The sequence below is a fragment of the Malaclemys terrapin genome, chromosome 13, assembly GCF_027887155.1.
Source record: "Malaclemys terrapin pileata isolate rMalTer1 chromosome 13, rMalTer1.hap1, whole genome shotgun sequence".
In the NCBI taxonomy this organism is placed as follows: Eukaryota; Metazoa; Chordata; order Testudines; family Emydidae; genus Malaclemys; species Malaclemys terrapin.
The window spans coordinates 84654-111846 of NC_071517.1; the positions used below are offsets into that span (position 1 = coordinate 84654).

The window sequence follows — 27193 nt, forward strand, 5'->3', positions numbered from 1 at the left end:
GGCTGTAGTCCACGAAAGCTTATGCTCTAATAAATTTGTTAGTCTCTAAGGTGCCACAAGTACTCCTGTTCTTCATGAGAGAGTTTTTCACATGACACTAATTATTCACTTCGTGAAGTTTTCCTCCTCCTTCAAATTCCCTATGGGGAGGTAGAATCTGTTCCATTGGGTTTTTAAATAGGGAAAGATTTCAGAGATGGGCCTGAACAAACCCCCAAATCCAAACAGGTCTGAACTTTACAAGAGTTGTGAACTTTCTGGCTTAGACCCATCTCTGATTCTAACAGCAATAAGTTATGGGACTGTGTGCATCGTTAGATCTATGGCGTTTACTTCTTGGGTGACTAATGTTACTTGGCTTTCTATCTCTTGTCTCAACACACATAAGTAGGCACCACTGTTTGAATAACACAAATGGTGTTAAACTCTTAATTGAATGGAATATTTACCTGCTGATGGTGGACCGATTAGAACAGCTAGAGCTTCAGCCAGAAGCACCAAGCCAATGGCACTGGAAAACTTCTGAGTACCCACAATAGCCATGAGAACTTCAAACTGAAGAGCACCTACCATTCCATAGGAAATGCCAAAGAAAATGCAGAAGACCGCCAAGCCACCATAATTGGTAGACATGGAACCTATGAGATCTGTAAAACCATTAAAAATCATAGCAAAACTAAAGAGATAAACACAGCGTGGTCTGACCCACTTCAGACCAGCTACCACTCCACAAATAGGCCGGGCAAAGATATCAACGAACCCAAGAATGCTCAGAAGAAAAGCTGATTTGGTGTCTGGATATCCCAAATCCTTGGCATAGCTCACCACAAAGACTGGAGGCACAAAGAGGCCCAGCACCATGATGGAGGCAGCCACAGTGTAGACTAAAAAACCAACATCTTTAAAGACACTGAAATCCAGAAGCTTTTTCTTTGTTTTCTTCTCAGTAAGTTCTTTAGCAGCTTCAGATTTCTTAGGAGGTTCCAAAGGCCTCATTAATGCCCCACAAACACAGCAGTTAAGCAGCATTCCACCCAGTATAAGGAATCCCCCTCGCCAGCCATACTCATGTTGCAGTATTTGCCCCAGAGGAGAGAGGGTACAAAGAAACACAGGGCTTCCAGCAGCAGCAAGCCCATTAGCTAAAGGGCGGCGTTTGTCAAAGTAGCGATTTAACATGATGAGCGATGGCTGGAAGTTGAGTGCCAGACCCAAACCTGAAATAGAGAGCACACAAAAGTCAGGCGTCAGCTGCAGTGTCTATATAAAAATCTCCACCGTTACAACATTCTTTGATTCACAAACACGGACAAAAAAGGTCAGGCTTCTCTTATGTCAACTGGAGGAAAGATTCCAGAATAATCAAAAACCATTAAAAATGTTCCATCATAATATTATTCCTGCACGCAATGGCTAACATAACAGAAGAGTTAACATTTGTTAGAACTAGTCTGACTAGTTCCTTCCAGGTTGACTTGGGCTCTTCAGAGAGGCCCATTACTGAGGATCTAATGCTTTAGGTGTTTGCCATTGATACCAGTGCGAACGTCAGAATCTGAGATGGAGCTAACTTGCGCATTGTCAGTCACCCACACCTACTTACCAGTAATGACACCTGCAGTGAGATAAAGCTGAATGATGCTGGTACAGAAGGAAGCTGTCACCATACCCAGCGAAGCAAAGAGCCCTCCAACCAGCATGACTGGACGACAGCCAAACCAATTGACACACATGCTACACAGGGGACCTGAGCAAGAGGAACAAGAATATGCTTGATACAGTAACCAGGACAATCCAATTTCTCTATTGATTTAATCTATAGATTCGCATTTCTTCCTACTTTCTGCACATCTCCTCTCTGGTAACTCTCCATACTCAGCACTTTGCAACTTCAGAGTGCTGTGAAACTTTCTTTTTCTACGGAGGATGATGAAAAGGAAGTTACAGAGACTCTTTTTAGAGACATGATGGATGTACCCAGGGAACTGACAATTCATATGTTGCCCTATAGTTAATTTTTTCGAAATGCCTGTTTTGCACGCAGATTAACAATAAGCACTTAAGATCTTTCCTTCTAATGTGAATTTTATTTGTTTGTGTCCCAGACTACATTGTTTTAAAAAACAGATATAATTTACCTGTTCCATAGAGCATAGCCAGTAGAATGGAGGAGATCCATGCTGTGTCACTGTATCCAACACCAAACTCCCGGATAAGCTCTTTAAAGAAGACACTAACAGCCTTTGGAAAGGCATAGGAAAATCCAGTGATGACAAACCCTCCAAAGAGAACGGCCCAGCCCCAACCCCCATCAGGGGCTTTGACACCAGATGGAGCATCATCAACCACCACAGCTCCCATAGTGAAACTCAATGGGTTGCCTAAGAAATAATAAAAATACAGTTACTAGAATCCATAGATACATATTGGAATGATAATCCACTCAAGTTTATTCTACAGGAAGGAGGTGTTGTATATGCAGACACATGAAACGTGAAAACATTCTAAATATAGTGGCCGAAGACTTGGGAACAGAGGTTTGTTTGTTTTTTCCTCCTAATAAACAGAAAATCTGTAGCCATTATGCAGAAATGTAATTATTTGGTAGAATTTTAAATGGATATACATCACAGATCACCTGAAGTTCAAATAGAGAGGATTTCAACCAAAAAGATAGTTTTATAGAGAACTAAGATAAATTCATTATTTCTTGGCTTCTCTTTGCATATCATAAATATGTTAAGCCCACTTGCTATACAGGAAACTCTGCTTTCCTTATGCTGCGAGGACTGTTTGTCAATAACCTTACAAGACCTAGATGCTAGCAAGGAAGGGTGATTCAGTGCTTAGGGCAGTAGCCTAGCATTTGGGAGACCAGGGTTAAAGCCTCTGCTCTGCCAGTCTTCTTGTGTGATCTTGGACAAGTCACTCTGTGCCTTACTTCCCCATCTGTAAAATGGGCATGCTAGTACCTCACATGGATGTTGTTAGGATAAATACTTTATATAGCTTTTGAGGCATTCAGATACAATGGTAATGGGTGCGGGGGCAGAGAAATACAATAGATTAGATAGACACAGACAGACCGACCTACAGTGGTGACACACCTGCAGGCAATTTTCAAAGAACTAAAAACAGTTATAAATCATAGCAATTGTGATTCTTCAGTAGGATTGAAGGAAGAAACTGCCCCCTCATACTCACCCCCCTCAGGTTATGGGCCTGAGAGTGAGTGACAGGATGAACACTGATGCTGTCACTGTGACAGAGAAACAGAGAGTTTGAAAGGAGAGAGGGCCTGAGACTCAGGAGATCTGGATTCAGTTCTTGACTCTGCCAGACGCTGCCTCTGTGACATTGGGCATGTCACTTAAATTCTTTATGCCTCAAGTCTCTATCTTGAAAGTGCAGATAATACTGTAGTCAACCAGGCCTTGGGGCGGTCAGGCCTAGTGGTTGAAATGAGCATTTTTCCTGCTGGCTATAGCTGGGTCCAGGGTGGGCAGAGTCCAGGAATGAGCCAAGGGTCAGTGCCACAGAGATAGAAGCCAAATGCCAGAGCTGGAAGGTCAACCAGGAGCATAAGCCAGAGGCAGAGCTGGGGATTGAAACCAGAAGTCAGAAGCAGAGGGGGAATAGGGGCTACAACAGGGACTGGTAGCAAGTTGGAGCAGGGCTGGAACAAGAGCAAGTGCAGCTGTGGACATAGTACATACTGAGCAAGCCCCTGATTTTTGTTTTTGTCACATCAGCTTCATCATACAAGGCTAGGACATCCACTTGTTTCATTCATTTTTGGCTAAGGTTTTTTTGTTTTGTTTTAAATATATCCTTTTACTCAGGCTAGGATCCTTAAGGACATGCAGCATGGCCTTTTTTGCACTATTCCATTTCCTTGACAGTCTCACTAATCCTTTAGGGAAAAAGGAAACTGCACAAGGAGAACATTGTGCATCACTATCAGAATCCACAGTATTTCAGGAATAAAATACAACCATTGTAAGTGACGAACACCTAATAAAAGTTTGCCTAGTGATACTATCTCCCTCCTTGGTTATGGTTGTGATAAGGAATTTTGTTTAAATTGGAAACAGATAATTCAGTCCCGCTGCCCACACTCTGCAGAATTCTGCCCTCCTCCCTCATACATTGGGTTTAATCACTGGATAGGGGAAAGACTTTGTGGGACCCTCGTTAGAATACTTGAGGTACCTCAGTGGTTCATTAATTTGAATTCATTAGTACTCACTTAAAAAAAAAAAAAAAAAAAAAAACCCACCTTGGTCACCAAATTGACAGTTCACCTGAATGAAAATCTGAGTGTCCACTGTCACGGGAAAGTCACACTAAAACTAGAAAATTTTTCTTATTATTGCATTATATGGGCCTGCTTGGGGTAAGTGGCATATGATCTTACATAATATATTGTACACATGCTCAAAATATGGGATGAGGGCCTGACAAAATAAATTATGCCAGCAGATTATGCTGAAGACACAATAACCCTCTTAACATTCAAATTATGACACAAATTTTGAGTTAAATGTCAGATAAGCTACTAATATATATCTCAGCATCATGGCACTTCACAAAATTCAAGATAACAAAGCTAAAGAGCCAATTAATAAAGAAGATGGAAACTAGCTCAGTCTGAGGAAGTGTTCAGACTCCTGAATTTAGTATCATACTAAAACAATACATTGAAACTTCCTAGCCCTAAATAGTTTTCCCATAGGAGTTTGTTTTATATGCATGTCACAGGGCGAGTTATTCTTTTAAAGGCAGGCATAGGTCCAGTCCATCCTTCCTTCTAGTTCTGACTCTTTAAGGACATGCAGTTTAGCTGTATCCATGTTAGGTGCAGTATATTAGAGAGACAAGGGGGTGAGGTAACATCGTTCATTGGTCCAGTTTCTGTTGATGCAAGACACAACCTTCTGTTGAGAGAGACACAAGATTTTGAACAAAAGTTGGTCCAATAAATGATATTACCTCACTCACCTGGTCTCTTTAAGGACAGGTATTCTGGGACTTGTAGTTGCATGAAAAGTCATATGACAGCAGTCTTTAAAAAAAGCTTGCGGGGGGGACAAGGCTAATATGCTCTGCTCAGTGTGAGGGAGACCTAGGTAAGAAACCCATAGAAGGGAGCTGATGGAGAAGGGGCTTGAGGGAACCTATCTGGAAGAAGATTGAGGGAAAGGTTGGGGAAAGAGGCCTAGGGGGATGGCAAGCAAGTGCTTTGGAGATAAGAAGCAGGATTTATTTTTTAGGTGGAGTGGACAGCAGCTTCATAGAGCCTAACATAGAGGGAGGGTTGCTAACTGTCATGATTTTATTGAGAGTCATGTGATAGCTAGTGTTTTTCTTAAAGCCATAGTTCTGGGAATTGAATGTCAGAATCTCAACTTTTAATTTCAAAGAGTATGTTTATAGCTTTCATAATTGCAGAGAAAAGCTTGAAAACAAAAAGCCTAACGGCTCAAAACCTAGAAGGCAAATAAGACCCAACATCTCATGATTTTTGGGCCTAATTAATGATTTTGGAAAGCTAGGGATTGGCAATGCTGGCACACAGAAGAGGTGTGGAAATGCCTCCAGCCATGGTGGAGGAGCTTAAAGAGAGAAAGCCTTAGACCACAGAGAGACTGAAGTAATGTTTTGTCTCCATTTTCCTAGAGTGCAAGACTGGTCACAGACCTCACTTTGGGGGTGGGGTCCTACACTTATTTGGACATATCACTTAAAAATCGCCAACCCACCAAATCACCCTACCAGGCAAAGGAAATCTGAAGTGGTGGAGGAATCTGCATGCCAGAGAGGTAAGATGCCCATTACTAAGCAATACTTCTATTCTCTTATGAAATATCAAGACAACAGTGATTGTTGATTCATTATGCATTTTGTACTTGGCTCACTGTGCCTTATTCCTGATAAATGCACTTCAAAACCAGTGTGTAGGCCTCGCTATCTTTCTGGTACAGACTTGCTGTCTAGACAGCTGTGTGCTGAATATATGATCATTCTTAGTCTGAAATGAGTGTCCTTTCTATGACATTTAGACCAGCACTCTGCTACTTGGAAGAAATAATTTCACATTCATGTTCCAGAAATAAACCTGGCAGTGATCATCACTGATCTATTTCACAGGTCTGTTCTTTAAGGGAAAGCTAGCACCACACTCCCCCCCACCCCCTTTTTTTTTGGGGGGGGGGGGGATTCAATTGCAACAGATACCTGGTATTCAGGAAGTTGGGTATCAAGACCCTAAAACCAGTATAATACCAACAGGCTGTGAAGCATAAAACCCCAAGAAAGTAAATGTATTTTAAACATGGATGCCAATATTTTTAAAGGTATGTGCTTCCTCAGTACCTTTTGAATGTTAAGTCACTTTTATTTTGGAGAATAAGCCCCTAATCCTTCAAACACTTAAATGTGCTGAACTTTTACTACTGTGAGTAGTCCCATTAAGTTTGTCTTACACACTTAACTCTGAAATTTTGGAATGGAATTTCCATCTGGAATATAAACTGAAAAATTAAAGAATCCTTTGTGGAAGAAAGAAAACAAAATGCCTTGTAGTAAGAGACTTAAAGAACTCAATCTGTTAATGTTTCAATCTATTTTGATAAAATAACTTAACAGTATATAAGTACCTGGATGGGTAATAAAGGGCTCTCTAATCTAGAAGAGAAAGGCAGAACAAGGCATTAAATATAAACACACTCTGAGAAATCTCATGTGTCCAAAAAAGTTCTGGAGACACTAGGATACCAAAGACATATGTCACGCAGGGGCATGCACAAGGGGCAAGTAGGGGCACACTCTCCCACTCCCTTCCCCTCCCACCCCCCCAATAATCAGTGGGGGCCCAGAACTCCAGGCAGGGAGAGCAAGCTCCTCAGCCCCCAGGCCCCTCCAAAAGCAATGAAATTTAAATTCCAGCACATGCCTGGCTTCCTAACACTGGGGTCAACAGGAGTGAAGAGACTATATGTACTTTACTGATAATTATTTTTGCACAGCAAGTTAAAATTCATTAATGTATTTAAACTTGTTGGTTTAATACGTTTTGCTAAATAAAATCATATGCCATTCTGTTTCAGTAAATATTTTACCATTAATTTATTTTGTCGCAAAATTAGGTGATTTGGAATTTGTTCCATTCATCATATAGGTTTCTACCAAAATATTCTTCTTGAGCAAATAGCCAAAGTTGGATTGTATTTCCAGTACATTTGCTAGATAAGTTAGCTTCCTGATTCCAGGGTCTTCAGGACTTTGGTGTGCATATAGAGTGAAGCAACTGCAGGAAAAAGTATTGTTTCCATCATGACATTTTTACAGGAACAAGTTTACAAATGACAGAAAGTAATAGAAGAGACTTTCTATGTGCTCTCGTATCTGGATACCCAACTTAAAAAACAAACAACTTTTCCTACCACAGACGACAGGTCACTACTACTTCCTGTAGATATGGTTTTATGTGTGCCTGTACTGTTTCTTTGGTGAATTTACAGCAAAATTCTTTTAAGGGTAATCCTCTGTAAACTGACATAATTTAGTCACTAAAATATCCATCTGCAAAGCCTCACAGGGGCAGATGGATTATTAACTAATCACTGTTAAATGGCAGCACACTAATTCTTACTAGAAAAAAAAATAGATACAAAATAATGCTTTGACAGAATTCTTTGTCTCCAGTTAGTCAAGCTGCTGCAAGGCTAAACAATGGGAGTATGAATAATGGAGTAGATGACTCTCTCTAAAATTAGAATTCCCACTCTGTCCAGCAGGACAAGGAACCTTTTTTAGAAGCTTCTGTGTCTATAGGCGCTGACTCCGTGGGTGCTCCATGGCTGGAGCACTCACGGGAAAAAATTTTGGGTGCTGAGCACCCACCAGCAGCCCCCTACCCCCATCAGCTCCCCCCACTGCCTCTGCCTGCTGGCGGGCCCTGCAGTTCAGTGCCTCCCCCTCCCTCCCTGCGCCTCCCGCCCGCTGCAATCAGCTGTTTCATGGCGTGCAGGAGGCTCTGGGGGCAGGGCCGGCTCCAGGCACCAGCTTGTCAAGCAGGTGCTTGGAGCGGCCGCTCCGGAGAGGGGCAGCACAACCAGGTATTCGGCGACAATTCGGCGGACGGTCCCTCACTCCACCTGGGAGTGAAGGACCTCCCGCCAAATTGCCGCCGCAGATCGCGGCTTTTTTTTGTGTTTGTTTTGGCTGCTTGGGGTGGCCAAAACCCTAGAGCCGGCCCTGTCTGGGGGGGATGGGGCGGAACTGGTGGGAAGAGGCGGAGTGGGGTCTTGGGGGGGAAGGGGTGGAGTGGGAGCCGGGCTTGGGGCAGAGTCAGGGGTCGAGCACCCCCTGGCACTTGAGAGTCAGGGCCTGCATCTATGAAAGCAAAACATTTTCTTTACAATCCAGGAAAACATTGTAAAAAACAGACATCTAGGAAGAAGCTAGTGACTTCCCTTCATATACAGTCCACCTGCCAATTAAAGTCTCTGCCAACAGATGAGTGCCTTGCTTTTACACAGTAAAACTCCAAATTCATTCCCAAAGCCAGCTGCGAAAACCCTCAAATTCGTGCCCAAACCACTCTGTCAGGCTCTGCCAGTGCATGCAAGAATAAAACATAAGGGCCAAATTCTGTACTCAGTTACACTGAGACCAGAATTAGACCACAGGAGACTTTGCCAGGGATAAGCCTATCAGAGTGAAGCATTCAATACCCATTATGCAAACAAAAGATACAGTATTGCTGCAACTGATATGTGTAACGTTCCCAGTCCCAAAATCAGGAATTCTATGCTTAGCTGAAAGAATACCTGTTCCCTGCAGAAACATGAGCATCCATCCATCCATGTGTGCACACTTTGTGAGCAGCTGCTCACTCACATCAGGACCAGCACCTACCTGTAAACTTATTCTGATCCATAGTTGCACGGGCAGAAGCCCAACTACCAGAACTGTTCATTGCATTCATACTGTAGGTGGAATACAGGTATTCTTATTTCTTTGGTTTTGCCTCACTGTATGAGGGATAAGAATACTACATAGTGAGTCACAGTGTGTTTTGGTATTTCATTTTTATAAAACCTATATCGGTTTTTTCCCCAGCCCTCTATCTAAAAAAGCCTCATGGACAGAAATGGAACCAGGCTACCATTCTGGTAAAAATGGCAGCTCAGTAGAGAACGCTGCTGACCCGCGTTGTGCTGCATGAAGGTTCCTAGCGAAAGCAGTCTCTGGAAGCCAGGACCCCAAAAAGTTTGAATTTGGCAGCAACAAAAAACACTTCAAAGTCAGTTACTGGAACAAGAGAACAATGTTCTAAACATCAAAGGTCTCACAGATTGTGAGGGAGATGGACAACTATGACCTTGAAATCCTGGGCATGTGGGTGGCCAAAACAGGTGGGAATAAGAAGTGCTTCAAGCAAGAGAAGAAACATCTCATCTATTCAGGTTGTAGTGGCACTTGTAAACTCAGAGGGAGTAGCACTCATTAAGATAGGTGAATTTTTCCCACCCACAGAATCTATCAACCAATGCCTCGTGTCAGATTTCAAACCAAATTCCTAAAGATGTCAATCATACAGTGCTATGCTCTGATAGAGGAATACAGTGATGAGGATAAAGATAAGGTCTATAAATGCCTCAAGTATAATTGAAGGTATTGAGGTAAAACGGAATATGGTTAATGGAAAAATTGTGAAACAAGTTGAAATTATTAAAAAATGTTGAACACAATAGTTGGTGAGAATCGGTTTTGGGATGGTCACCTACCACAAAAGGAGTTCTGAATGTAATGTTGCATCCTATAGTTGTAATATGTAGTATACAAATTGTTTGGTTTCACAGTAGTAGCCGTGTTAGTCTGTATCAGCAAAAAGAATGAAACTGTTAGAAATGGGCCATCCTGATTATCACTACAAAAGTTTTTTTCCCCCTGCTGATAATAGCCAATGATTACTTTCGTTATAGCTCGTATGGCAACACCCATTTTTTCAGGGTGGGTTTGTGTGTGTGTGTGAGATAATCTTCCTACTGTATTTTCCACTGCATGCATCCGATGAAGTGGGTTTTAGCCCACGAAAGTTTAGGTCAAATAAATTTGTTCGTCTCTAAGGTGCCACAAGTACTCCTCATTCTTTTTACAAATTGTTTGTCAGTTATGCTTTTCATGTGTTTTTGGACCAAAATAGTGTATTTTACATTGTGAAGCGTTCAAGAGAAAATGAGAATTGAAATGAACCTGTTCAGCAAATTAGACGTGTGATAAGAAATTTGTAAATAGGCCCTGAAATGAAGTATAACCATAAGGAATATCTTCCTTTGAGGACTGGTGAGCCAACGATGGGTATGATGCCTGAAAGACAGGGGCAACCTAAGGCAGGCCCAGTTGTTGGGAAAGAAAAGAAAAAGCAGTGGAATGCAGGCTGCGCTACCAGGAACATGACCAGCAGAGTAAATGCAGCCTAGAGCTATCAATCAAGCTGTCCGATGTGTAACCTCTGTGAATCTGCACATATGCAAAAGGGACTCCTGGCCTGAGGTATGCAGGTCTCAGGATCCTACTTATGATTATGATTCATGTGAAAGATAACTATTTTTAGGTAAACAGTTCTTGGCTGGTTGATTGGGTTAAACTAACAACAGCTCAGGCTCTGTGTTGTTAGGTAAACAAAGTAACCAATCAACAGTTCACATGGCTATGTATTGATTGGTCAATTGCTTTAACTTACACTCTCTCTCTCTCTCTCTCCCAGTTTATTGGAGCTATCTGCTGGTCAGATTACACCACCATGACTCTGCTGAACAGAGCTCTGGTGTCTGTAAACCCACATCTTCAACAAACAATTTGTTAAATACTTACCTGTGTTCCAAGAGTCAATTTCTGTATGGATCAGGAAGTTAGCAGGCAGAACCTGAGGGATTACTACCACCTAGAGCAGGGGTGGGGAACCGCTGGCCCACTGCTTCTTTTCATCTGGCCTGCGGCAAGTCTCTGCACTGTGGGCTGGACACCCTGAGCCTCGGCACTGCCCCACGGGGTTGGAGCCTCGAGCACCAGCTTGTCCCTGCAGCCCCTAGGCGGAGGGGTGATCAGAGAAGCTCCACACACTGTCCTCGTCCCCGGCGCTGGCTCCGCAGCTCCCATTGGCTGGGAACCATGGTCAACGGGAGCTGCGGGGGCAGCGTCTACAGCAGCAGGCAGCATGCGGAGCTGCCGGACCCCTCCGCCTAGGGATCAGACATGCCGGTCACCTTGGGGAGCAGAGCAGAGCCAGGGCAGGCAGGGAGCCTGCCTTAGCCCTGGTGCGCTGCCAACTGGGAGCCGCCTGAGGTAAGCACCTCCCAGCCAGAGCCTACTCCCCACACACACCCCTGCATCCCAACACCAGAGTCCCCTCCTGCACCCAAACTCCCTCCTGGAGTCTGCACCCCCACCTGCACCCCAACCCTGTCCCAGCCCTGAGCCCACTCCCGCACCCAAGCTCCCACCTGGAGCCCACACCCCAAACTGCCTCTTGTACCCCAACCCCATCCCATCCCCACCCCAGAGCCCACACCGCCAGCTAGAGCAACACCCCCTCCCACACCCAAATCCCCTGCCCCGAGCCCGCTTGTGCACCCCAAACCTCTTGGCCTCAGCCCAGAGCCCCCTCCCACACCCTGAACCCATTTCTGGCTCCACCACAGAGCCTAGGGAAGCCCTGAGCCTCTGTGCCCCCACAGAAGTGGGGAGCTGTGGGGGCAGTGCTTGCAGAGAGGGGCCACATGCCCCCACCGCCCTCTCCAGGAGCTGCAGGGGTGCATTGGCCCCTTCCGGGAGCGGCATGGGGCCCAGGGTAGGCAGGGAGCCTGCCTTAGCAGCAGGCACACTGTACCGCCAACCGGGAGCCGCTGGAGATAAGTGCTGCCCAGTGGGAGGCCACACCCCCCAACCTTGAGCCCCCTCCTGGAGCCAGCACCCAAAACCTCCTCCTGCACCCCAACCCTGACCTCCTTCCCGGAGCCAGCACCCTGTACCCCTTCCTGCATCCCAACACTCTGCCCCAGCCCAGAGCCCCCTTCTGCACCCAAACTCCCTCCCAGAGCTGCACCCCTCATGCCCTCCTGTACCCCAACCCTCTGCCCCAGGTTCAGCCCAGTTCCCCCTCACACACTGCAAACCCCTCAGTCCCAGCCCAGAGCCTGCACCCCCTCCCAAACCCCTACCCCAGCGAAAGTGAGTGAGGGTGGGGGGAGAGCGAGCAACAGGAGGGGAAATGGAGTGAGCAGGGCAGGGCTTTGGGGAAGGGGTGGGGTAGATCCTGGGTTGCTCTTAAATTCAAAAAAAGTTATCTTGGGTGTAAAAAAGGTTGGAGACCATTGAGTTACAGTAATTTTTGTTAAAATAAAAGCATCCTTCGATAGATAATTAATTTGATTAAATCTCAGAAACACCTGCCCCATATCAGTTACAAGTGGTTCCTTTCTCGACATCTGGACATTTCCCGAAGCATCACAAGTTTAGAGTTAAAAGGACACAGTGTTATTTAACACCACACAAACACACTACAGAAAACTTTCAGCTTACCAACAACACAATACGGTCAGCTAAAGTTCAGAGTAAAAACAAAATGGATAATAATGTAAAAGCCTTGTAGGGCAATGACATTAATTTATCCCAAATAAAACTCTTTAATGTTGTGTAGCCAGCACCTGTGGCTAACACAGAAAAGATTCTGAGATGTTTAGCCAAGAAATCATGAGTGTTTAACATAAAAAAAAAAAAGATTAATATTTACCAACACTGAAGAAAAATGGGACATCCTCAGAGATAGTGATTCAAGCGGCAACCATCACAGTTAGATATTAAAATAGACAGCCAGAATTGGATAAACCAAGAGATGTTTTCTCTCATAGAGGAAAGAAAAGCACTGAAGGGGGAAGTCCCAAATGCTAAGACCAACTAAATATTGGAAAAAATAAAAAGAGGAGTACAAGAAAGCAAACAAAACAGTGAAAAAACAACACAATGAAAAATAAATGGAGATATGTTGAAGACCTAGCAGCTGAAGGTGAAATTGCTGCTATGACTGGTAAACAACTCTGTGGTTTCCTATTGACTAAAACCCTGTGTGGAAATTTCAAAACATGAAATGGGCCAATAAAAAATTAAGATGGAGAAATGCTTACAACTGAAGTAGAACAGAACAAGAGATGAGTGGGGCATTTCAAATAAGTCCTGAGACAAGCTCTACCTCACTATCAGAATTCAGTTAAACAGGCAAACCTGGTCAACTTGAGATTAACATTGGTCCAACATATATGTCAGGCTGGAGTCAAAAAGCTGAAAAACAACAGAAGTGTTGGGAAATGATAAAAATCACAGCAGCAATGCTAAAAGCACTGGACACCAACACCCTAATGAAACTGACAAAGCTGTTCAAGGAAGTTTAGGGGGGGGGGGGGGGAAGAGACCCCTTGTGGCCAGTGAAAACATGGGAGAATGGTCAGAATACCCAAAAACAGTAATCCTAATGACTGTAGAAACTGGAGAGGAGTCTCTGTTGTAGGGAAAGTTTTCTGTAGTGTGGTACTACCCAGGATGAAAGAGGCAGTGAATGCAAAGCTGAGGAAGATCAGGCTGAAGAGATCTGTATAGATCAGATTTTCATGTTAAGGACATCATAGAAGGATGTCTAGAATGGCAGGCTCCCAGTATCAATTTAATTGATTTTCAAAAAGCATGTGACAACCTGTATAGGCATGCATTGTGGAATATTCTACAGTCTGATGGAATTCCAGCTAAAGTAGTCAACATCATTAACCTATGTACAGTGACACAAAGTCTGCTGTAAAAGTGAACCAGACAACAGCATGGTTCAACTGGACACAGGTGTAAAACAGGGCTGCATTCTTGCTCTCCTGTTGGTTGGCATTGCCATAGACTGGCTGATGAAGAAATGTATTAGCAACACAAACACTGGCATAGCATGGGTAGATAGCAAAGTCTAGGCCTTCTAAACATTTGCCAAATATATCATTCCATTCAATAACACCCCCAAAAAGCTACAAAGCCAGACACCTTGGCAAAAAAACAGCAGGCCAAAGCAAGGCTCAAAATCAGTTATGCCAAAACAAACATCCTTGAAACCTAGATGTCAAGCAGCAACATCATACTGAAAGGTAAAAAACTTCAAGAAAGTAGAACAGTTCATTTATCTGGGCAGCACCATAATAGCCAACAGAGATCTCAAGAAAGAAGTGATATCAAGGTTAAGAAAGGCATCCATAGTATTTCACTACACTCAACATATGGAAATCAAATATATACAGTACCAAAACAAAAAAATTTTTAATTAAAATATAATCTCAGTGCTAACATATGGCTATGAGAGTTGGAGATCTATTAAAAAGTTAGAAAATGAGATGCCTTTGAAAATATAGCCTTTGAAAGACTCTGGGCATTGAATGCAGAGACTTTACCAACCTGCAGCTTGTTTTCATTAGAATTAGAAGGAAGCGTTGTACAAATTGTGGCATGTACTCTGGATGCCAAGACACAAACTCCCACCTGAAGCTGTCAAGTGAAAATTATCTGGTGTAGGGAAACAAAACAGCCCAAGAAAAGCCTTAAGAAGGCCCCTTATAAGGGGGAAGGGGGCAGAATAGTTGCTCTCAAGACCATAGAGCAGATGGAAGCAGCTGCTCATGACAGAGACGGATGGAAGAGACTTGTTACTGCCCTGTGTGCCAACACTGACGTGAGAAGGCTGTACTAATAAATAAAACACAGGCCACATCCTAGAAATAGTTTTATTTCCCTGCTTGCCTGGCTCTTGAGCCAGTGAAACAGACAGCAACTTGACTGAGCAAAGGTACTACTTGCATCCAGCCCTTCCCTTACCCACTGAAGCCTCCTAGTGAGGACCTCCTGTCTTCAAGCCAGGTCTTCTGCATGTAAAATCAGACCCATGGAGTGTCAGAGAAGATTCAATCAAGTAGTGCTGCAGGTGGTGATTTAACAGCTGAGCCACCTGCAAGCAGCTACAGAGTCTTCCTGGACCACTATATGCACTTCTCCTCACCTGCCCCTTATCAAAGGTGAACACCAGATTATGGCAGAACACTTGAGGAGGGGAGAAAGGGATGATCAGCTCTTCAAAAGGGAAAATAAAGGACACTTACAATGCGGTAAGGGAGGGTGGTGAAGGGAACAGATTGTGTGTGATTATCATGGAGGATAGGTGCATCAATGGCTATTAGCCAGGATGCGCAGGGATGGTGTCCCTAGCCTCTGTTTGCCAGAAGCTGGGAATGGGTGACAGGGGATGGATCACTTGAGGATTCACCTGTTCATTCCCTCAAAAGCAGCTGGCATTGGCCACTGTCAGAAGATATGATATAGAGCTAGATGGATCTTTGGTCTGACCCAGTATAACCATTCTTATGTGTGGGTCAGGAAGGTGGGCATAGCAGGGTGTGATGAAGTGAAGAAACTGTCCACCAGCATAGCATAGATTAAGGACAGCCTTTGGGCCCAGCTAGCCCCACCCTATTATACCTGCAGCCAATGTCAAGCCTAGAGGGGGTAGAAAAGGAGAGGGCATGGCCCAGTTCAGGGCTGACTGGTGAAGAGGTATGAGCTAGCTACTGCCCCATCTGATTGGAAGGACCACTCACTTGGCAGCCACCAGGGAGCACATTCTGTCTACCTGCATAGGGATGCTGTGAAGGAGACCTAGGAATCTCTGGCAAATCAGGTAACTGGATGATCACACCCCAGAGATATCGTGGGGGTTTGGCTGTACCAAACTTATAGATACCCTGCCTGAATGAGCCTGGGACAGTGGCAGGGTGTCACCCAACATCCATGAGAGGGCACCATGGGAGGCAAGCCACCCCAGCAAATTGGACAATGGGGCCACACCCCAAACTGAAAGGACTCTGGTAGGAAGTAGCCCAGGGCAGTGGATTTAGACTCCATGCTTAGAATGCCTCCTATTCAGGGGTCAACTCCCCCAGGCACCTAGTGGAGTGGTAGGGCCTGGGTCTCCCTACCCCCACTGCTTGAAAGACTGAGGCACCTTGACCAAGGAAACAAGGGGCTGGAAGTCAGGTGCACAAAACTAGCCTGCCTGGCCCTCCAAGCACTGTTACACATGGCTTTGGCAATAGGGGAAGGGGTAGAGGGAGAAATCTCAACTACTCTCTCATAAGCTGAGCTATCCCCACCTCACCTTCTCTCTTTTCAAGATAAAACTGAACAATTTACAGTAAGAGTCAGGGTAGAAGAAAATAATCCTCATACCACTCAATTCTTTTACCTTTTTCTCCCAGTATCAGCCCCTCTCTTCTCTGTATCTAGATGCCCAACACCTTTAGGAAATTTTTCTTTTCTATGCTCTCATCTTGTGTCTCTGATCTCCACTCTCTCCTAGATTTTCTATTTGTTTTTTGATCCTGTTGCTTCTTTTTCCCCCTCTGCCATACTTTCCCTCTGTTCATTGCTCCCCTCCTTCTTCCTCTTCCACCCCTAAACTGATCTTCCCCTTGCTTTGTCAAATTCATTCCTTTTCTTATTCACCGTCAGTCCTTTGTCTCCCCCTCATGCTCTCTCAACAACAGATTTCAGAGTAGCAGCCGTGTTAGTCTGTATCCGCAAAAAGAACAGGAGTACTTGTGGCACCTTAGAGACTAACAAATTTATTAGAGCATAAGCTTTAGAGGATGAACCTCAACAACAGAGGTTCCCTGCTGCCCTAGACCTGCTCTAATCAGGTGTTCACTGCTGATGCAGGGACAACAGCTTCCAGCAGATGGGAGATGTGACTGAGCAAGACTCACTGTTCCCAGAACTATGCCCATATGTAGATCTAACTTTGCTGGGTGGAGATGGCTAGCTCAAGGGAAGGTCTGGCTCAATGTGGGAAGAGCAGAGGTAGGGCAATCCTGATGGGCAGCCCCTAGGCACACCTGTTCCCAGCAAACATGCTATTCATTTGTCTGGCCTAACCAGCCAGGGCCAGTGGCTCCTTCCAGTCTGCCTGGGTTACAAAAACCTGGGCAGAATAATGGATTTTTCTGAAATCTGTAGGAACAATCACTGAAAGCAGGGGCAGTTCTCATTTCCTGGGACACACACCCATCATATTAGGCTTCCTTGTGTCTCCCTGTTTCTGGGGGAGAGGAGTGGCAAAACTCAATATGAATGAATGAATGAGTGTAGCAGTGAGGGACAGGAAGAATGGGGAAAGGAGTAAACAGGGAGGAAAACCAGTACAGACCTGAGAAAGAACAGGATGGAGATGAAGATCAGGAAAAGAGGAAACAGTGAAGGGAAAACCCAAAGCACGTGCGCCTGCCGCGGGAGGCTAGGAGCCTGTAACAGAATGGGCGGAAGCAGCAACGTGCAGTTTCTCCCACCCCAGACTGGAAAGGGGCCCAGTTTTCATTCGCCGAGCGGGAGGCCCGGCTGCCTTCTCCCTCGTGCGCCGTGAGCCCATCAAGCCATCTCCGCCGCCGCCAGTTCACGCCGCAGCGTCCCACCTTCCCGGCCTCCGCTCCCCACCCGCTGGTCCTTGGGATGCGCTGCCGCCCCGCAGCTTGGCTGGGGGAGGCTCCATGTCGGGCTCAGGCAGGACTCAGGGGCGACACTCGCTGATGCGAGTGCGCTCAGCAAAGGCACATCTGACACTCGAGCGCCCGGCTGCACTGAGACGTGAAGGACGTGACTCAGGCAGACGGGAGCTGTTGCTACCGTAATTACCAGATACGCTCTTGCCATACAAACCAGGGCTCCTAGAATGACCAGAGGATTCACGGTCTCACCACACCGCCCAGAGCGAATGTAATGACTAGAGAATAGCTCTCTCTGCCTCCATTGTCTCTCCCCCCCCCCCCCATTTTACTTCAATATATCCTAAATCTGCCTTTTAAAAAGAATACCAGCCTCTTTCCAGTCACCGTCACCACACAAGGAACTAAACTTTCTATTATTCATATATGCAACACTAATGGCAATTATAATATGTAATGGTTTGTGTATCAACATAACTGTGAAAGGAATACACATACAAACAGCAGTCAGTAGCTATCACATTTGCTCTATTCTATATATGATCCGGTTTGCTTACAATCTATGTTGTACTGCATGCTCAGTATAGAAAGACACTGCTCTACATATGGGTTGAAATGGAGCATTCCAGGAAGTAGATTTTTCAGCCCAAGAATAAATTACACTTACAGTAGCTGTATCAAAGTAATAGGGACTCATCATATGGATTGATGTGATACTTCCAGATCTCATATTATGTTATACAACAAGAGAACAGCAAAGACTCAGGGGTGCTGGAACAATTTGTATAGCGGGGGTGCTGAGAGCCATTGAACCACACTGGAAACCACTTCAAGCCAAGGGGTGCAGCAGCACCCCTAGTACCAGCACCTATGCCAACAATTGCAGATACGACAGCTCCAGAAACTCTGAGGGGCCCTGTCTATGTCTATGTTAGAAAATGAGCAATCAATCCTCCTCTTGTGTAGTTATCTACCCTTTGCAGAGCAGGTCAAACCAGGTTCACTACCTTATTCAGAAAGCCCTTTCAACTCTATTTGGCCTGGTCTACATAGGCTGGCTAATCACATTTGTGTGCTTACAAAGAGGCGCAGTCTTTGAAAATAGGCTAGTTTTCTATTGTAGATGGGCCCATAGGGTCCAATTTTCATAGCTGCTGTTGACCCACAACTTGAACTGAAGTAGGGAGAGCTGCAAATACCCAGAACATCTAAAAAAATCAGGCCCTTGGGTTCCATAGGGAAACAGAGCAAAATCAATTTACTCTTTTCCCTCCCAAAAAAGTGTCAAAGTATATAGGACTAGAGTTCGAAATAAAATCGCAATTTTTCAAAATTGGTCTAATGATGGATTCACACAGAGCTATGAGACAGTCTGATCTTAACCCATTGCCAATTCTCCATATTAAATATGAATTGATGTTAGAAGAGAAGTCTAAAAACTATGAGCGATGAGCTCCATCTCTTTAAACTTATAGAGAAAGCAGATAATGAGCAGTCTCAGGGACAGTGTGTGTTAGAAAGGAGATTTACTAGTCTCACCCAAAATGTCTTTTCAACAATTGTCACAACACAGTGTTAAGATCTCAGTGGTAACTCGTTCCTTGTCTGGTGCTAGCAACAGTGAAAGAACTAGAGGAGCAGTATTGGTGGTAGCAATGGCAGTGAAATGTTAAGGGGAAAAAAATCTAATACAGACAAGAACTAAACTAAGTGATAGATTGGAGATGAAACATCCTCTATTGGCAGGTTACTCAAAAATTGTCCATTACAGGGGTTCAAGCACCTTTCTCTGCAATAGCTGACTCTGGCTATAGTCAGAGATAGGGGGGGGGGGGAGAAAAATCAGACTAACTAGGCTTAATATATGGAGATATACCTATCTCATAGAATTGGAAGGGACCCTGAAATGAAAGGTCCTTGAGTCCAGCCCCCTGCCTTCACTAGCAAGACCAAATACTGATTTTGCCCCCGATCCTTAAGTAGCCCCCTCAAGGATTGAACTCACAACCCTGGATTTAGCAGGCCAATGCTCAAACCACTGAGTTATCCCTTCTGATCCAGCCCACCCATTCCTATATGCCTATGTGTTATGTTTACACTAAATTTCACCTATTAAAGAACTGCATGCTTTAGTAATATTACCCATTTTTAATCATATATAAAATAACCAAAAGAGAATGGGAAGGTTTTATATGCTTCTGCTCTCCAAATTATGTCTTTGCCTGTTCCCTTGGAAACCAGTGCAGGAATAAATATGATGGAACGTTAGCTGATTGTTTACAGCAATATACAGGATGCTGTAGGTATGAGAAGTGTTGGCTTACTGTACCCAAAAGGAGAAGCTTTGTAATATAAAAATTTTTAAACAGAGCAGTTTTAGGATTTGCAAGTCAGCCTGACACCTTCTATTGCCTGTGTAGCAGTATCTCATGGTGCAGGGATTAAGGCACAGATTTTTAAAGGTATTGGGCCACTCAGCGTTCCAAGGATTTAGGAGCCCAAGTCTCAATTCCCAATGGGTACCAAAAGGAAAGCAGATCTTTGATTAGTAGCAATAGAGCAGCAGTTGAGATCAGGACCCCATTGTGTTTCTTGGTGCTATACAAATGCAAAGGAAAGATGATCCAAACCTGAGAGTTGGGTCTCCTAAGTTTAGTATATTAAAGATTGGAAATTGCTTAGTAGTATGATTATGTGGGGCATACAATACCTAGGTGGATAAAAGAGATGGTACCTACCCTGAAGATCTTAATCTAAACGGACAAGACAGAAAAAGAATGCATTATTATCCCCAGTTTACAGATGGTGAATGGAAACAGAGATATTGACTTCTCCAAAAATCACATGGGAAATTATGACCCCTATAGAGATCAATTAATTTTCATTAGACTTCTCCCTTTAAAGCAACCCTCCTCCTACTGATACACTTTTCAAGTCTGCATAGTCAGCCCTGCAACACAGCATGAATACACCTCTATTCTGACACTTTGCTGAATTATTTTCGTGTATTTTTAAATGTCACATCTCGATTACTATAACTCACTTCAATAGTTTCCCAGAATTATCCAGATCCAAACTCTAATCTGTTCAGACTGTAAACCGGTCTTCTCACTCACACAAACAACATCCTCAAAGGCTATCACTGACATCCCATCCACAAGCCCCTTCTAACTACCTCTGTGACTGTCTCTCCCCCATGTCCACTTGAGCCTTTTTTCCCTACCAATCCTGGCTTCCTTTCCACCATGAGAGGTGAATTCTTCACTTCTGCTCTTTGAAACAGTTTGCCAGTTTCTATCATTCCCCTTCTGTCTCTTAACATCCCCTAATCTAATAAAACCCCATGCACCAATTCTATGCTGTCTAGCTGTTGATCATGTTCCACATCAGCACTTACTATATCACCAGCCCATTTCCTATGTCTCTTTACCTTCACACCATCTTATTGTGACACTTCCATTGGTGTAACTACAGTAATATACATGGAGATACTCATCTGAACAATACATTAAACTATATTGAAACCCTCCCTATAGAGAGGAAGCTGGATGCTGCTCCTTTTGAAGATAGGCAATGCTGATCATTACATCACCTGGGATACTAATGGGAATTACAGGAAGTACTCCTTTCTAAACACTGAGCATGTTACCACCAAATATGTCCAGCCTATGCTCCTCCAGAAACAAAACTATCTGAAGATGCAAATATAAATCTGGCTCAATACACTCAGAAATGTTTACGTAGATTTCCTCATATCAACAGAGCTAGAAAGAGCATGTCTGTCAATTATTTTCTTTAACATTTATAGTTAAAGAACACCCATAAGTCCAGCTTTCACCCTATGAATCCTTAAAGTGTAATTCTGTAATCAAGATGTCATTGATCCCTTAGCTTACTGACATTCACTAATTTCTATGTCAAATGTGCTTAATGTACAAATAAGCAGATTTTTTCCCCTAATGCCTGTGTTTTTACATCACATCCACCACCACTGTATCTAAGTGCCTTACTGTCAGCATCACAAACTCACCTTGGGAACTGATAGTCAATCCATGCCCTGTCTTTGTACATAATCAGCTGAAAGCTAACTTAGAGACACCTGCATAGCCCCACTGAAACTCCATTGCCTTCAGTATGTTTGCAAAGGTAGATGTTACTGGACCTGAAGCTAGCGTTCAGTACATAATTGTGTTGATGGTACATGAGAAGGACTAGAACTAAAGTATGTCTTACAGCTATGCTGGCTCTGCAGTACTTCTAAGAGTAATAAATAGTATAAAAAATGGTCATAACTTCTTCATAGCAGGGACTGCCTTTATTCGGTGTTTTTTGAAGCACAAAATAAATAAATACTAATGAAGGCTCAAATCCAGCAAACACATACACATTTGATTACTCATACTGAACATTATGGGACTACTCAGGTATACAGAGTTGTTCACATGCATAAGTGCTTATCGGATCAGGGCCGGCTCCAGGATTTTGGCCGCCCGAAGCAGCCACTTCCCCCCCCCCCCCCCCAAAAAAAGTCCTCAATAGTGATCTGCTGTGGCAATTCGGCAGAAGGTCTTTCGCTCCGAGCGGGAGTGAGGGACCGTCCGCCGAATTGCTGCTGAATAGCTGGACCTGCCGCCCCTCTCCGGAGTGGCCGCCACAAGCACCTGCTTGCCAAGCTGGTGCCTGGAGCCGGCCCTGTGTAGGATCAAAAGCAGATCTGAGTGAATATACAGGAAGAGGTCTGTTGCGTAAGATGGTGTCGTTTTACTCAGTCACTTTTCAGCATAGAAGTAGAACTCTACTTTACAGTCTCACAATTTAAAGTCTATGTGAATTTATGCCTCAAGAATATATGCTTCATTCACAATTTAAGAATGCATACAACTGATGTGAATCCTTGTCCTAAATTACTACTTCCAACTTAATTACAATACTGATACATTGTACTAACCCATGCACACAGGCTTCTGGTCCAAACTCTTTCAAACTCCTGATTTGCCATTCCAAAATAATGGAACCACCACTCCATCAGACACAGACATTGCAAAACTTTAAATAACTCACTATGTAACTCTAAGAGGAACATAACTTTTAATTTATCTGTATTCAGCACTCATGCAGTCAAACACAATGTCCATTTCTGTCTGTGTTCCAGGACCAGTGCTAATAATCTTGTCAAATAAGGAAATGGAACTGTTAAAATTTCAGTCTCTTGCTTTTGATTTTTTTAAAAAGCCAAATAAATTAAATAAGGCAAAGCAATAACTCAGTGTGTGAACAGCCAATCCATTTGTTTGCAAAGTTAGCGTAGTAAGGAAGTTGCAAATCAAAGCAAATGCCCTGAATCTGTACAAAAAGGAGGACATATGGGAGGGGGGAGGGAGAAAAAGTGTGTGTACCTACCTGCAGACACATCCTGGCTCAACCAGAAGAGGTTGAAGTTGTCTCAAGCTGGTCACCAAAAAATTAGCCACCAATATCAATAGCCACTTTCGAAAATATCAGGGGGTAGCCATGTTAGTCTGTACCCACAAAAACAACAAGGAGTCTGGTGGCCCCTTAAAGATTAAGGGATTTATTTGGGCATGAGCTTTCGTGGATAAAAAACCCCTCACTTCTGTTAGTCTTTAAGGTGCCACCAGACTCCTTGTTACTTTAAAAAATGTTGGCCTAAGTAGCTAATGATGTTCACATGCTATGCTGAGATAATTTGTCTTCTTTATAAAGGGGAATATTGGTAGGGCCCTACCAAATTCAAGTCCATGAAAAACACATCAGACTGAAATCTGGTCTCCCCCCCCCCGGTGAAATCTGGTCTTGTGTGCTTTTACACCATGCTACAGATTTCATGGGGGAGACCAGTGTTTTTTTTCCAAATTGGGGGTCCTGACCCAAAAGGAAATTGCGGGGGGGACGGACGGACCAGGGGTGTCACAAGGTTATTCTAGGGGCATCATGGTATTGCCATCCTTACTTCTACACTGCCTTCAGAGCTGGGCAGCTGGAGAGCGGCAGTTGTTGGCCAAGTGCCCAGCTCTGCAGACAGCAGCGCAGAAGTAAGGGTGGCAAAACCATAACATGCCATCTTTACTTCTGCGCTGCTGCTGGCAGTATCTCTGCCTTCAGAGCTGGGCTCCCAGACAGCAGCCACTGCTATCCAGCTGCCCAGCTCTGAAGGCAGCTGCCACCAGCAGCAGTAAGGGCAGCAGTACCCCAACCCCCGCCCCCCCCCCCACACACAACCTTGCAACCCCTCCCCCCAACTCCTTTTTGGGTCAGGACCCCTACAATTACAACACTGTGACATTTCACATATAAATACCTAAAATCATGAAATTTATGATTTTTAAAATCCTATGGACCATGAAATTGACCCAAATAGACCATGAATTTGGTAGGGCCCTACATATTGTGCTTTACTCTGTTTAGTCTTCTATTAAACTTAGTTTGCAGATTTTACATTTAATTGAAGAGGATTTCAGAATTTAAATCATGCTAAAATAAAATATAAGAACATAAGAATGGCCATACTAGGTCAGACTAATGGTCCATCTAGCCTAGCATCCTGCCTTCCCACACTGGACAATGCCAGGGGGGGGAGGGGAGATAAAGGGAATAAAGAAGAGATGGTTGGATGAATAAATCCTCAGCTCCCAGATCTAGGTATAAAACTATCAGAGGCATCACATGAAACACAGAAAACAGCAAGGAATCGATGGAAAAGGCATTTGAGTATCACATTATATATACACTTCTTCAGTACTTGCTGGTGAGGGACACCCTAGCCTAGCCTCAAATGAGAACACTGGGAATAAACGCTCCCAAGACCGCAGTCGTACCAGCTTCATGGTGCAGTGCTTACGTTATAACCACGGAGAAATCCTCCGGATTGTTCTACTCTCAAGAATAATGTAAAGAGTTAAGACAAGACACTAGATAGAAATGCCTCTTTCTTACCTTGTCCAACCCAAAACGGAACAAATCAACTTCCGAGGCTAATTTTGCATATTAATTGTCTGTAACTCAGCCCGATGCAGGCTCATATGAAAACACATCCTTCCCAAGAGCCGGCAGAACCAGATCAGCCGCCACTGGAGCTAGGGTCCGGAGGAGGGGGAGGCGGAGGGGGATCCCAGCTCCAGAGAAGGGAGCCGCAGAGCGCGGGGCCATTGGACACCTGACGCGCAGGTTGGGCACCGGAACATTTTGTGCCTGCGCCATGCCAGCGGAGACAGTCTGTTCCCATCACTCACCGCACGCGAACACGCAGCTCCTACCCTGGGTCTCTGAGCTCCCCAGGGGGCCCAGACTGTCTCCGCGGAGCGGCGCTACAAAGCGCCCGAAGCAGAGAATCTGGACAAAGAACAACAGAGGGGATGCACCTCCCGCTGGCGACCGTTCCCCGCCCCTCCTGCTGCACAAAGGTGCCAGCCTCCCCCGGTTCAGCTCGGATGAGGCTTTTTCTGACCGGCTGGTCGAGTCCTGCCAATGACCAGGCTCCGCTCAAGCACCCCCGCGCCCCGGTGTCCTGGAGCGCCGGCCGAGGGAAAGAGGATGCGCGGGTGCGCTCCAAGCCCGCACCGCACCGGCCTCATGACCTAGCCCAGGCTAATCTGGAAACCCCAACTCCTGGGTTCTGGCCCGCGTCGGGCCGGATCTCTGTCCCGGTTCTGGAGCAGCTGATTTAATCTGCAGCGCCAGGATCCCTCCTGGGGAGGCTCCGACCCGCTGCGGGGCTCGGGGAAGCAGCTGCCGCCTGCGCACCGGAGCGGACAGTCAGCATCTCAGCATCCCGAACGGCTGCGCCCCGGCTCCCTGGGATTCACGTACCTGGGACAAGCCTGCGCCGGTCTCAATCCCGGTTCCGAGACCGACCCAACCCGCTGCTTTCGTCTTGTCTTCCGGGGCGATTTATCGCCTGTTACTCAGCAGTAGCGGGCGGCAGCCGCTAGTTTCCGACGAACGTCAGAGCAGCCGGGTCCGGACTCCTGACGGGTCCTAACGCCTCCTATCGCCCGGTTAATTCAGAGCCAAGCCAGCCCCCGACCTGGGCCCACCCGGGCCACAGCCAGATTGGTCATAACGATCATCATAACATCCAGGGCTACAGATTCGGAGCCACCCCCTCCCGGGCTACCTAACCAGAACCATCCGGGCAATAGGCTCAGGGCTAAAGGTCTGGGTACAAGCAGGTCCAGAGCCTTAGGACCTAATTCCCTGAAGTCCCATGTAGAAGTCAAAGTCCTAAACTCCCCGGGTTTCAGGGCACTGGCTCCCCCCTCATCCTAACAGTTTCCAAGCTCCAGGGTCACGCCGCTTTGGGTAGCTGGGATACAGGACTCCTGAGTTCGCAGACTGGCTCTGACACTCACCTATTTGCTGTGAGCCTGAGCATATCACTTACCCTAACATGAAGATTAGGGAGCTAGGCAGCAGATCCCTGCATTAAAGGCACCTTAGATGCCTGGTGTTATTATTTCAGTGTCTCATTATATCAAACCTATCCAGGCTCTGTCACACCCAAACTGGCTGCATTAATCAGTGTGGGGATCATTATACACCCAAAACAGGTGATTCTGATCCAGTTAATTCTCCCTGGTTTAGCTGTTAATTTTGAGTGGTGAGCTCTGCATTTCAGGAGCCCTGTTACCAAGGTTAATGCAGGATGGTGGGTGTGCTGAATATCAGAAATAAAACAAGTATTTTAAGGGCTGGGAGATCAATATGTTGAACAAAAGGCAGATCTCATGAGCAGTTGCATGGTCGGCTGTATAAAAATTCAAGATTCTAGCTCTAATCTGACCAATTAAAGTATTTTTGTTTTTTTATTAATTATTTTTAGGACACAGGCAATGTGAAATTTAATGGGGTTGTATCTTTTATCTCTGACCCCTCTCCCCACCCAAGCTGCAGACTTCTCTGGAATTGCTCAGATTTCACCTTTCTCCCTGGAAAATCTGTTCACTGACCCTTTCCTATGCAAGCCTATTTTATTCTTAAAGTAAAATAACAACAGAGAAAACATATTAAAAATAAAAGAATGTACATGCATGATAATATGCTTACCAGAGATCACCCCAAGCCTAACATGGGCTCTGGCAGGAGAAATCCTTCAAAATTCTACCCAAGGGGTTCTTTGTGGTTTTAAGTTCATCACTGATTCAGCTGAGAACAAGCCCATAGTCTCACAGGGCCTCAGTAGGCCCTGTCCTTCCAACCCTTCCCTAAGGACTTGGGCCCTGCATGGACCACAAGTCCTGTCCTTTTGCTGAATCACAAAAAATAAAAAGGCCCTGACCCTGTTTCAAACTAAAAATCCTTTATTTGTCTGCTGTTCCCTGCATAATCCAGTTTGAAATAATATATGTGCCCCTCCCCAGGGGGTAGTTTTGAATTGCTGATAACTGGAGGACTGCACCCCCTATTCCTTATAGTGATCTTAATATGATAGGATTGTGACATAATTATGATGTATTTTATGCAAGATAAGTCATGTGAGGTGTAATTGGAAAAGTTATGATTTGCTGACTATGATTATCCTACAGATGCCCCCCGGGTTACACAAATCCGACTTACGCAAATCTGCATTTACAGAAAAAGTTCTGTAAGCTAGAACT

General features: G+C 44.8%; 1 protein-coding gene across 3 annotated transcripts in view; it reads right to left on the reverse strand.

Moving 5' to 3' along the window:
* Positions 1–25558, reverse strand: part of SLC16A3 (solute carrier family 16 member 3) — a 40024-nt gene extending 14466 nt beyond the window's left edge. Inside the window, exons 1-4 of one of the 3 annotated variants that reach the window (XM_054047537.1) lie at positions 25407–25558; positions 2139–2381; positions 1604–1747; positions 450–1217 (exon numbers count right to left, since the gene is read on the reverse strand). In XM_054047537.1, coding sequence (XP_053903512.1) covers positions 450–1217; positions 1604–1747; positions 2139–2361 — 1135 coding nt within the window. In that variant the 5' untranslated portion in view covers positions 2362–2381; positions 25407–25558. Of the gene's footprint in view, positions 1–449; positions 1218–1603; positions 1748–2138; positions 2382–17287; positions 17675–24533; positions 24640–25406 lie in introns of those variants that run through there. The other 2 variants (XM_054047539.1, XM_054047538.1) reach the window with 2 other exon arrangements.
* Positions 25559–27193: the final 1635 nt, after the last annotated feature.